Source organism: Malaclemys terrapin, chromosome 3 (genome assembly GCF_027887155.1).
Source record: "Malaclemys terrapin pileata isolate rMalTer1 chromosome 3, rMalTer1.hap1, whole genome shotgun sequence".
In the NCBI taxonomy this organism is placed as follows: Eukaryota; Metazoa; Chordata; order Testudines; family Emydidae; genus Malaclemys; species Malaclemys terrapin.
In genome coordinates this window covers 2,562,142-2,574,716 of record NC_071507.1, presented here as the reverse complement: position 1 = coordinate 2,574,716, position 12,575 = coordinate 2,562,142, and the positions used below count along the sequence as shown (strand labels likewise).

The 12,575-nt window shown below is 46.1% G+C and overlaps 1 protein-coding gene across 3 annotated transcripts in view; it reads left to right on the top strand.

Moving 5' to 3' along the window:
• ANAPC1 (anaphase promoting complex subunit 1) overlaps positions 1–12,036 on the top strand; it is a 74,816-nt gene extending 62,780 nt beyond the window's left edge. For all 3 annotated transcript variants that reach the window (XM_054023840.1, XM_054023838.1, XM_054023837.1), the window contains exons 41-48: positions 1,525–1,602; positions 2,107–2,174; positions 5,428–5,566; positions 6,384–6,470; positions 7,121–7,216; positions 7,550–7,748; positions 8,686–8,820; positions 11,394–12,036. In XM_054023840.1, coding sequence (XP_053879815.1) covers positions 1,525–1,602; positions 2,107–2,174; positions 5,428–5,566; positions 6,384–6,470; positions 7,121–7,216; positions 7,550–7,748; positions 8,686–8,820; positions 11,394–11,509 — 918 coding nt within the window. In that variant the 3' untranslated portion in view covers positions 11,510–12,036. The remainder of the gene's footprint in view (positions 1–1,524; positions 1,603–2,106; positions 2,175–5,427; positions 5,567–6,383; positions 6,471–7,120; positions 7,217–7,549; positions 7,749–8,685; positions 8,821–11,393) is intronic.
• The last annotated feature ends 539 nt before the right edge of the window (positions 12,037–12,575 follow it).

Below are 12,575 nucleotides of genomic sequence, written 5' to 3'. Positions count from 1 at the left end.
TACTCCTCCCAACCCATATCTTTTGTTTCTAGTGCTTTGAGTGGCATCTTGAAGGTAGAACCAGGGACAAGTGAAATGCACAGCGAAGTCCTACAGAATTCAGTGCAGATACTGATCTGGGGTAACAGTTATCTGTATAAATACAGTGGAGATTTTCAAAGGCACAGAGTCAGTGGAAGTTGGTTTAAAAATCTCCCCAATGCTTTTGAAATGGGATACTCAGCATTCCTCCTGGCTATACTCATTAGGCACTTCTTGAGATGAGTGCCCATCCTCCACAATGGACTTTGTCGAAAGATACATTCAGGATCAAACAACTTCCTACAGCTGATGTATGATGTGGCATGGTTAGGGCCCTAACAAATTCACGGCCGTGAAAAACGCGTCACAGACCGTGAAACTGGTCTTTCCCCATGAAATTTGGTCTTTTGTGTGCTTTTACCTATACTGTACAGATTTCCTGGGGGAGACCAGTGTTTCCCAAACAGGGGGTCCTGATCCAAAAAGGGGAGACAGGGGAGTCGCAAGGTTATGTTAGGAGGGTTGCAGTGGTACCACCCTTACTTATGTGCTGCTGCTGACGGGTGCTGCCTTCAGAGCTGGGCTGCTGGATAGTGGCCAGCAACCGCCACTCTCTGGCCACCCGGCTCTGCAGGTAGCAGCGCAGAAAAACCATACCATGCCATCCTGACTTCTGTGATACTGCTGGCGGCAGCGCTGCCTTCAGAGGTGGGCTCTCAGCCAGCAGCCACCACTCTCTGGCAGCCCAGCTCTGAAGGCAGCGCCACCAGCAGCAGCCGCACAGAAGTAAGGGTGGCAGTACTGGAACCCTTCTACCATAACCATGCGACTCCCCCACAATCCTCTTTTGGGTCAGGACCCTACAGTGGCAACACTGTGAAATTTCAGATTTAAACATCTGAAATCATGAAATTTACAATTTTTAAAATCCTTTGACCATGAAATTGACCAAAATGGACGGTGAATTTGGTAGGGCCCTAGGCATGGAATAGCCTGTGGGATAAGGACAGGTCTTGCCAGCCTTTAGGAGAAGAGAACGGCAGAGACCTTAGTGATCTGACCAGACATGCGAAAGCACCTCTTGTTGTTGCTGTGGAAGATTGCCTGTACAGGCCAGGTGGTGGGTGTTTAGGTTGAAAAATGTCCCCTTCTCATGACAATGGTGCTACGCATGTTGACTCAGCCGTGCTGCCGTCCTCTGTTTTCCTGTATGTGTTTTGTGACAGACCTGAAGCACCGCTCGGTGGAGCTTGAAAGCTTGTCTTTCACCACCAGAAGTTGGTCCAATAAAAGATGTTCCCTCCCCTACCTCGTCTCTCTCACTTTGTGACATAAATGGTAATATTAAGCCACCCGTTTCACCAGGAAAATGGATCTAGAAAATACAAGATGCTTGCAGTGCGGCCAGGCTGAACAGAGGTGTAGCCGAGAGACTGGCATGCTTTCTGTCCCTGTGCACTGAAGCTGTTTTTACTAACGCGGGAACATTGTTGGTGTTTAAAGGGCACGCAATGGTATGAAGAAACCACAGAGGAACTGATGGCACCAACCCTCCTCCCGGAGCTTCACTTACTTAAGCAGGTAAATCAGGGCTCCAGTTGAGTAATGTACATTTTGGCCCAGATTCTGTGATGCGGTGAAGATTCACTCAGTGAGCAGAAAGGAGGGTGGCTACTGGGGACCTGGTTAATGCTCTGATTCCTTGCCCTGGCTCCAGTGCATGTTAGAGTAGCCTGGGTTTAGGTCTAGCCAATGTCCGCTGACAATGGCCCCCGGAGACCATTTGCTACCTGTGGGATAGCCATAGTGCAGCACGCTTAGTTATGCCCCTACATGTCCCTTCCTACCCCTGATCCTGCCTCTGGTCTCTGTCACCTCTACAGCCACTGGGGCATCCTCTGCAGGGAACAGCCAGTTTCTGTCCTCTTGGGGACACACAGCAGATGGTGCTGAGAGGGAGAATCTGCCCTTCTAAGAGAATAGAAATTGAAATAGATTTCTATAGCTCTTTTGTCTTGCAATCCCTGTTATCTCCATAAAAGTGATATGCTCCTCACTCGTCAATTAAAACATTTATATTGGCAGATCAGAGTGAAAGGCCCACGATACTGGGAACTACTAATAGATTTAAGCAAGGGGACACACCAGCTGAAGTAAGTATTCATGATGCTACTTACCTAGATTGACTACATTTGTTAATGTCCCTTAACATTTGAGTAAACTTGTGAAATTTTTTACCTCCAATAGTTAGAAGTAACACCTAAAATTTACAATAGCTGAAAGAAAGGAAAGAAATTCTTCAGTTTGTTTGTCGTCTTCTGTGCATTGGACAGCCCCTTTGTGTGTAGTCAGTTTCACTCTTGGGATAGTCATTTTTTTACTTGTTTTGTGGGTTTTTATTTTATTTTATTTTAAAAAGAGAAGGGAAAAGGGGCAGGGGACCTCACTCAGCTAGAAACTACTTTTAATATGGGGAGGTTTTGGGTGTAATTGATGAGATTTCTCATTTCCTCTGTCCTTGAAAACTGCACCCTGCTGATAGTGGCTAGCTAACTCTTACTAATGTGCCAAAGATTATATTTTTCTGAAGTGTGCACAGTACTAATTAGTGCAGATTACAATTGTCCAGTGGATGCATTTAAATGTTAAAGGACAGTAATCGTATCTGAATATTAGAGGGGTAGGCGTGCTAGTCTGTATCCACAAAAACAACGAGGAGTCTGGTGGCACCTTAAACACTAACAGATTTATTTCGGCATAAGCTTTCATGGGTAAAAACCCCACTTCTTCAGCTGCATGGAGTGAAAATTACAGATGTCAGTATATTTATGCCTACATGAAGAGAAGGGAGTTACCTTACAAGTGGAGAACCAGTGTTAACAAGGCCAATTCAGTCAGGGTGGATGTGGTCCACTCCCAGTAATCGATGAGGAGGTGTCAATACCAAGAGAGGGGAAAATTGCTTTTGTAGTGAGCCAGCCACTCCCAGTCCCTATTCAAGCCCAAATTAATGGTGTTAAATTAGCAGAACACCACTAGCCATCACGTACAGCCCCCAGCTAAAACCTCTCCAGTACATCATCAGCCTATCCTGGAAAATGATCTCTCACTCTCACAGACCTTGGGAAGCAAGCCAGTCCCAGGAAAATGATCCCTCATCATCAACCTATCCTAACCTATCCTACAACCTATCCTGGAAAATGATCCCACATCATCAACCTATCCTACAACCTATCCCTCACTCTCACAGACCTTGGGAGGCAGGCCAGTCCTCGCTTACAGACAGCCCCCTAACCTGAAGTAAATACTCACCAGCAACTACACACCACACCACAGAAACACTAACTCAGGAACCAATCCCTGTAACAAACCCCGTTGCCAACTCTGTCCCCGTATCTACTCTAGCGACACCATCAGAGCACCCAACCACACCATCAGGGGCTCATTCACCTGCACAACTACCAATGTGATATATGCCATCATGTCCAGCAATGCCCCTCTGCCATGTACATTGACCAAACCGGACAGCCTCTACATAAAAGAATAAATGCACACAAATCAGACATCGGGAAAGGTAACATACAAAAGCCAGTACGAGAACACTTCAATCTCCCTGGACATTCAATAACAGATTTAAAAGTAGCCATCCTTCAACAAAAAAACTTCAAAAACAGACTTCAAAGAGAAACTGCAGCTACAATTCATTTGCTAATTTAACACCATTAATTAGGGCTTGACTAGGGACTGAGAGTGGCTGGCTCGCTACAAAAGCAATTTCTTTCTCTTGGTATTGATACCTCCTCATCGATTATTGGGAGTGGACCACATCCACCCTGACTGAATTGGCTTTGTTACCTTACAAGTGTAGAACCAGTGTTAACTTCCTTCTCTTCATGTGTCAGTATATTTATGCCTGCATCTGTAATTTTCACTCCATGCAGCTGAAGAAGTAGGTTTTTTACCTGCCAAAGTTTATGCCCAAATAAATCTGTTAGTCTTTAAAGTGCCACTGGACTCCTTGTTGTATCTGAGTATAGGATTCACAGGTAAAATTATTCCTAGCATTATAGATAGCAGCCTGGAATTGTAAAGTCTGTAAATGACCTATGCAAGCTAGAGTGGCGTGAAAAGAGCCACTTGAATGTTTCACTGGTAATTTTGCTATTTCATTTAATGTAAATGACACAGTCAAGATTAGGTTGGATTCAGGAACACACCCTGTGTGGAGCTACACCCTAAAACCACCCACAGATTGGAGTAGAATGTGATGGCCCATTTGTAAAAAGGGGGAATCTCACCGTTAGCATATTCAGCCAGTGCTGTGTAATCTACACTTGCTGCCTTTCGGGTTTTGGGTTGGGGGCAAAGGTGATGGTTTTGACCTGTAAGTCCCCTAGTGGCTTTGGAGCTGGCTACCTGAGAGTCCCTCTTTCCCATGCCATAATGCCACAGGTAACATGGGGGCTGCCAACGGGACATGCTCTCTGGGGGCCCCCAGCTTTGGAATTAGTGCTCCACAGCGGCCCGAAGCTGATGGCATTCAGGGCATGCTGCAGCGCGGCCCGCCTCCCCGTCCTAGCTATTTTAAAATGGGGGAGGATTGTGAGGCTGGTGACTTGGTGGGGCTGCAGGGGACAGAGGTTTTAGCTTTATTTGCCTGGCTCCCTGGTTATGGGTCACTGCAGCATGATGGTGTTGATGTGCTGTTTTTGATAGAGTATTTTACAGTTCTGGGTAAAGGATCCCAGAGCATATGGATAAGGTGCCCTTTTATATAAATCTAAATAAGGTAAATGACTTTTCTCAACAAACTCAATTGCTTTGAGTAGCGAAGCTCTGAGCTGTTTTCACGTATGTGGGGCTCACCCTAACTTGTAGGGTGGCACCTGAACAGCAGGTTGTTGGCGTTGCCATCACTTGCTGTAAGAGGAAAGAGCCCGTTCTCTAGGGAAAATGGGGCAAAGCACAGACACATGGCACTACTCTGTTGAGTGAGGCGCAGTGTGAATGGACCCCTCTGGTGCTATTTTTAGAGGGTGATGCTTGGGGGCTGAACCACCCATTAAGGGTAGAGATGGCTGTAATTGACTTCTTCAGAGGGAATTCATAATATTGTATAGATCAGTAATGCTGGAAAACCTCGCTCCTCTTTCCTCTCCCACCACTGCTCCCCTCCCCCCGCCAGATTGCCTTCCTGTGGTTGGATGTCAGAGAAATTGAGATCTCCCCAGGCATGTGGATATACAGGACCTAAATAACGAGGAAGCAAATCCCTGGATGGGGACATACAAGTGACTAGGTTGCTAGTTATTTCTACATCTGTTTGCCATGTCAGGAGTCAGTACCACAGCTGGATGGAAAGAGATTTAAATAAGTTCAGAACTGTAAACGTTGTTGTTGTTTCAGGTCGATCCTTTCAAAGGATGGCATCCTGTATGTAAAACTGAGAGCTGGGCAGCTCTCGTACAAAGAGGACCCAATGGGCTGGCGCAGTTTGTTAGCACAGGCGGTCACCCACAGGAACTCTGAAACTCGGACATTCAAGGTAGCGTCATCTAACTGTTCTGCTAGCGAGCACAAAGCAGTAAGGTGACCGCTATGGTTACCGGCAGCTCTGCACGCAAAGTTCTCACCTGAACGGTGCTGGAGCTTTGGGAGAACGGTAGTAGGGCAGTGAGTGGTTGAGCTATTGAGTCTGCCACCTTCCTGGGTTCAAATATGGGCTAGGAGGGTAGTGATGAAAACCTGTCGCTATCTGACAGCCACTTGGCCTGTGGGAAATGAATTAGTGGGTTCAGACCAATTCCCTCTGGCCAGGAGCCCATCACAGAACTGCCATCGTCAGAGCCCAGAGCGTGAATTGGCAGGTCAGTGGGGAATTCCACCTCTAGAAGTGGCCTTTACAGAGCAGGGACGGAGGAGCCACGTTGAGCTGCAGCTGAGAAATGTGTACAGCCGCTGCCTGTGCCGCTCTCACTCAGAATTTCAAGTGGCACAGTGCTGCCAGTCTAGTACTTTCCAGGAGGGCTGAAATCGCTCTGACAAATGGCATTAATTTGTGGCTGTAGGAAAATTAGCCCAGCAGCTGCCACAGAACACTGGGCCAGGCTGAGCACCCACTCCACCAGCCCTGCCTCTTTCCTTTCTAAATCATCCATGGCATCACTTTTTGCAGTGGTCAGATGAAAAGGTTATGAGACTTTGATTTTGCCCATTAAATCAATCATGTAGATTACAATGACCTGCCCTGAGCTCTGGAGAGTCACAGTAGGGAAGGAGGGGAGGGGATAAATTATTGTTTGACCTATACAATGAAAGCAAAAGATTCCTACTCTAAAGTGTGCATTTTTACCTCTTTTTAGCCAGAAACTATTTCTGCTTTCACTTCTGATCCGGCACTACTTTCATTTGCTGACTATTTCTGCAAACCAGCTGTGAACATGGGTCAGGTACACATTGCCTATATGTGGGATATTGCTCAGAAGAATGGTTTCTTTTCTTGTTTTCGTAAATAAAATGCAGAAAATGAATGTTAAGTTGCAGACAGCAGAGCTAATTAAGTAATGCAAGAAAAATTGTTCTGAAAAGCCTTGTTCCTTGGAGAGGTATTTGCTATATGGAACAAAATGGCATTACATAAAAAAGAATGCACAAAAGTAGAAACAGAAAATAGAACTATGGAACCTGCACTTAAAAAGCTTTTCAGTATAACCTTCTGCCACTAGTTAACCTCACAATTATACGCCCTGAATTCCCTATGGTTTCTACAAGGTAGAGCTAATGAATACTGAGAGAAAGCAGGTTACTGCTATTATTTAGGGCAGCCCCTAAAGTTGTCTTGTGAATGAAGACTGTCTTCTCTTTGTGCAGAATGAAATCTGAGGCGAACCTTCAAAAATACTAAGGGAGGGAGAAAAATGTAACTGCATTTTGCATTCTTTTAATTAATAAATACACAGGGACACATCTTTACATAAATGAATTACAGTGGATAATGTGGGGGATTAACCATAACAGAAGCCAACGTGAGCAATGTAAGAGAGCTTGTAATAAATTATATGTACGGTGTGCACTTTGTGAAAGGCATGTCTTTTATCAGAAACAGGAAATATTGGATCTCTTCTCATCTATTCTTTATGAGTGTGTTACTCGAGAGAATCCGGAGATGCTGCCTGCGTACATAGCAATAGATCAGGTAGAGTGAACAGTGTTTATTTTTTTTATCCTTAATAGCACTAACTCTGCAGAAGGGTATCATGTCAGTCTTACTCCTTTCATATGTATCATGGATACCAGAAATGGAAAATAGAAATCTGTCAGTAAACCTGTGGTGACCGAGCAAAGATTTCAAGATAACAATTGAAAAATAACTTAATGAGGTGATAAAGATCAGGAGAGAGTAATCTAGTTTTTTTCGATTGACGCACTGAGGGAGGGAAGTTCAGTTATTTTGCAGTTATGAGGGAAATGTTTCTTTTCTAGTACAGATCGAGTTCACAGTGTATCTTTGTGTTTTCTCTCCTGTTAGGCCGTGAGGATATTGGAGAGAAAAGAAATGTCTGAGACCTTTGAACTATGGCAGATAAAGCTGGTATTAGAATTTTTCAGCTCCAGAAGCCACCAGGAGAGGGTGAGGAGAAATCCAAACAGGGGGCTCTTCATGAACTCTGAATTTCTGCCTGTGATGAAGTGCACGATTGATAATACTTTGGACCAGTGGCTACAAGGTAAAGAGAGCGGCATGAGTATAATGCCACTTTTTGGTTGTGAGTCTGTGACCCTGCACTGGGAGAGATCTGACACCCAGCAGCTGTACAGCAGGGTATCCGACTTCTTTGTATCTTGCCCATCAGCTGGTTTTTTAACTTCATTAGTGGAGGTGGGGGAGGGGAAATAAAGAACAGATTTCTCATGTTTGAATCCTGATTATCTCCTGATTGGCCAGTTTGTAAGTGTGAATGCTGCCTCCTTCAGGTAATCAAGAGAAGGAATTATAGTTGATTTCTGATTTTTTTTTTTAATCTTAAATATTTGCACAAATCCAGGGAGTCTTAAAAGATGAGCTGGTGCTCTGAACTTCTGCCACCGCTGGAATTTTAAAATAGTCTCCAAAGTCTGGTTACCTGTGTCATGGGAGGCCCCATGTAGTGTGTATTGTGTAGAACAGCAATATGTGTCTGCACTTCTGTGTGTGTGTGTGTGTGTGTGTGTGTGTGTGTGTGTTTCATTTTGTGTAATTACCTGGTGTTCAAGTTTGCACCTTCTGAGAGCATTGCGTTCCAACTGGAACGCTTTCACGTAGCATTTGTATGATACCTTGGGGCTCAGTTTGACTGCTTCCTTGTTTGGAAAGTTTGAGTTAACGCAGGAGATGACTCAGACTTCCCTAGTTTTCCGAGGGGCAGAGATGTCCTGTGAGCCCAGCAGAAGCGAAGCGGGGGTTAGGTTTGAAGAATGGCATGGTGGTAGTCCTTGAATGAAGAGCTGCCGCAAGCTAAAGCCCTGGCCTTGGTAGTCCGTGCTGGGGGGGGGGGGGGGGGGATCCCTCCAACAAACCCATGTGGCAGGGAGCAATGTCCCTCTCCAATGCCTCTCTGTGTTCTGTTCTCTCAACAAATGAGAAAACAGTCCCTGAATCTCATCAGGCTCCCTTGTCTGTTACAGCCGGAGGGGACGTCTCTCTGCACTCCTACCTAAGTGGGCAGCCTACTGAAGAATCTCAGTTAAGTATGCTGGCCTGCTTCCTCGTTTACCACTCAGTCCCAACCCCAGGGCAGCTGTCAGCAGGCGGCTTAGAAGGTAAGGTTATATCTGTGCTGGGTTGGATTGGGCGTACTATTACTATAAGTTGGATGACCTTTCATGTTTACCACGTGTGTTAAGTGCTATAATGTAGATAATGTTTTTTACAGCTGTGCAAGTATTTTCTTTTCTTGTGACTTTTCTTGGACCTTTTATGTGGTGAGCAGGACCCTTCGCTGTAGGACATTAAAGACATCAGCCTTAGCCACTGCTCTTCAGTAGACATCCTGGCTTTTCTCCAGGTTGATTTGGATAAGGATATGAGGCCTTGTTCCCTTAGCACTCAACCAGGGACCTTCAGTGCACCAAAGGGCAGCAGGATTCATGGTACCTTGCACCTGGAGGTATTGACGTTTCCAAAGGCAGTGGACAAGATCAGACAGACTGCAGTCCTCTGCTCCCCTTTGTTACTCTAGGTTTGTCCTGAACATCGTTGTTCAACTTTCCTTTGAGCACCTAGATGGTTCTGGAGAGAGGACCTGCTCTCATGCCTATTTTCCTAGTGGCAACCTGTTTGGTCAGGCAGGTAGGGACATTTAATTCCGTGGCCTCTATTGAATACCCCCTCCCCCTCCCCCCATGACAAGCTGATGCTGAGAGCAGTCCTGTCCTCACGAGCCTGATCTAGGCATTGCTTCCTGCTGACCCAATTCTGGGAAGGCCTCCACATTTTGATGGGAGGAGAGCTCCGTGGCGCTTTAGGGACCCAAGAAGGATGTGACCACCTCTGTTGGCAGAGGAGTAAGGGAATTTATTGCTGAAAGCTTATTAGCTAAAGGCACGGCTCCTCTTCCCGAAGGCCTGGCCATTCCACCAGAGCAGACTGCACTATGGGCACAAGAGGGGAAAGTGCCTCTCCCTTGTACATTTTCAGGGTAGGTGCCTGGGCAGCCCATCAGACCCTTCTTACCCTCACAGGTCACATGGGCAGGCCTCTGGAGACACCACCTTTCTCTGTGTCCTCCCTGTCTGGGATAGGTCAGTGCATTGGGAGCTCCCAGTGTCCTGACAGATGGAGGGGACCTGAGAGAGGGCCGTCTGCTTAGCACTAATCCATTCTCCTGATAGCCTGACATCCCATGTCACTTCCTGACTTCCCTTTTCAACATCTGCTTTCCTAGATGCTCTGTTCTAAACCCCGCTGCTCAGAAATCAGGCCCTTCCCTCCACCTCGTGAGATTTTAAAAAACAATCAGTGTTGGCTCTTCTGCTTTCTGGGATTTCAGTCTCTCGGGTCACGTTTTTCAGCTTTTCTCCCCAACCACAGGGTCCAGAACCTGACTGCTTTTAAAGGAAAGCCGAGACTCCCCTGTAACCAGGAGCGCCGCCAGCTTTTTTGCCGCCCTAGGCGGCGGAAGGTCCCGCCCCCAAAATGCCGCCCCTGACAGAGGCGGCGGAAGGTCCCGCCCCCGAAATACCAACGACGACCGGGGTGGTCGAAGATCCGGTCACCGCCCCCCAAATGTTAGCGCCCTAGGCGACTGCCTAGGTCTCCTAATGGGTTGCGCAAGCCCTGCCTGTAACAACAGCATTTGGGGAGCTGGGGCTGTAAGAAAAACACCACTTACCAGGAAAGAATCTTAGAAGAGCTGGAAATCTATAGGTGTTTGCAGGGTGCCCTTCTAGCCTTCCTGTTCTCCCTTGGGGCGTTCTGTTTTTTGTTTTTTTTCTTCAGAGTTGTTGCTCAAATCTTGGGGGTTGCCTCCCTCGGCTCACTTTTCTAGGAGAGGCTTTTATAATTGGCTTGTTCAGTGAACATCATTCAGGCTACTTTGCACATACATATCACTTCATTTCTTCTTTCTCCACATACAGAGTTGCCAGGTCGGGCCTGGGGTTTGAGTATAAACATTATGAGAAGCATACAGAATTGCTAGGCTGTCAAGAGTTACCAAGCTTGTGTTCCTTACTCCAACGGTGATGGCAAAATAGAAAATAAAACCCCAACCCCTCCACTGGGGGAGGTAGCTGGGCTGTTGGGTGGGCGGCGCGGTACAAGTAAGGATCAGCCAACACTTTCGGTGTGGGAGGGCATTTGGAAAAGCTGGAGAGAGAGTTGGGTTTTTGTTGTCTTTTTTTTTTAAAAGACACTCAAAAGAATACAGAGACAGGAGAGTGAGAGAGTAACAAAGCTTGATGTGCAAGGTCAGGCCTAAAGGAGCATTTGGGTGGGGACACCATCAATTGAAAGAAAAATCCCATTCCCACATCTCCCTGAATTTTGTACCTACAGCTGAGTAGGATGTTTTAGTTCATAGGCGATTGGATACCCAGTTTTCTGTCTGATTTCTGTGTTGCTGGTGGAGTCTTAAGTCTCCTTCACCAACATATACACGGATTCCTTTCCTGATTGTTAAGGCAAACTTAAACTAAAAATCACCAGTTTATTGTTCATAGACTATCCATTTTGGCTGTGTGTGTTTGGACATTGAGTAGACGGCTACACCACCAAAGACACGCATCCCTACTGCACTGAGCAGCAGAGATATTCTACTTCCAACACCGGTAACTGTTTCCGTATGCAAGCGTTCTCCAGATACAGAATCATTCTCCTGCTTTTGTCTCACTAGGGAACATGAGCTTTTCGGAACTGCTTTTGAAATTCAGGCAGCTGAAAATGCCAGTTCGTGCGTTGCTGCGACTTGCACCTCTACTACTTGGAAATCCAAAGTCAATGGTGCTGTGACTGTGCCAAGATGGAGATCCAGAACACAAATCTTACACAGTGACCAAAAGCCAATGCCAATAGTGTTGTTTTAAGTTATCTGAAAGACACGCGGATGAATCTTCCACTTGCCTGTAGATGTTTCGACTGTGACAGGGAGCTTTGTATGTGTTGTTGTTACAGTGAAGAGTACCTACATACAACGAATTAATCATTTACTTTTCTAAATAAAGTTTGTTTACAAAAAAGCCTTGTGGCGAGTCATGAAAATAACCCATCTGGAAGCAGTTGGTCACCTCATGTACTCGCCACCCGGTACCCTGAGCCTTTGGCACTTTTAAAATTGTCTTTAATGAGATAGCAAAGGGCTTTTACAGGGAGGGCATACAGGAGCAATAGGCCTTGACCTCAGCTTTCCCTCTTGGACAGCTGGATGGAAACTGTAAAGATGAGTCTTACGCCATCACATTCATATACTGCCTGTTGCTTTCCTGTCTTCAGCCATTTTTGAAATTCTAATCTTTTTTTCTAAAACACTTTTTTTTTTTTTTAAAAAATGGGACCATTTCGAGCCCAGCAGAACAAAGACAACTTTGAATTTCCTTTTTTAAATGGGATTATCTTAATTTCTTTTTTCAGCTGGTGCTAAGCAGAACCTGCTTGCTGGGCTATGTTGCCTCTCAGATGAGGCTGAATCTATGTGCCTCGCTATGCTATTTGGACAGTCTGCGATTCCTGCACCCCCACCTCTGACACAGAGAGGTGCTGGCCCAGGAAATGGTTTGCACATGATGGAATTTCTGTGCAGCAAATGAGGAAAAGCTGCAGGCAGAAAGATGTTGGTGCTGTGGTAAGAGCAATGGCCTAGAACCTTTGAGACCAGAGAGCTAGTCAGTGGATTTGCTGCAGGCTGGTTATGCAAGATTAAGTCCCCAAACTAGAGCATTTGAGGCCAACAGTAGTGGCAGGCTCACATCTCCGTACTTCAGTTCTCCCAGAAGGGGGCTCGCTACATGGAGCCTGGAATGTCGGAGGGGTGGGGGAGCACACCGTGGAACGCTGCTGGCTGGTGACCAACAACTGAGCA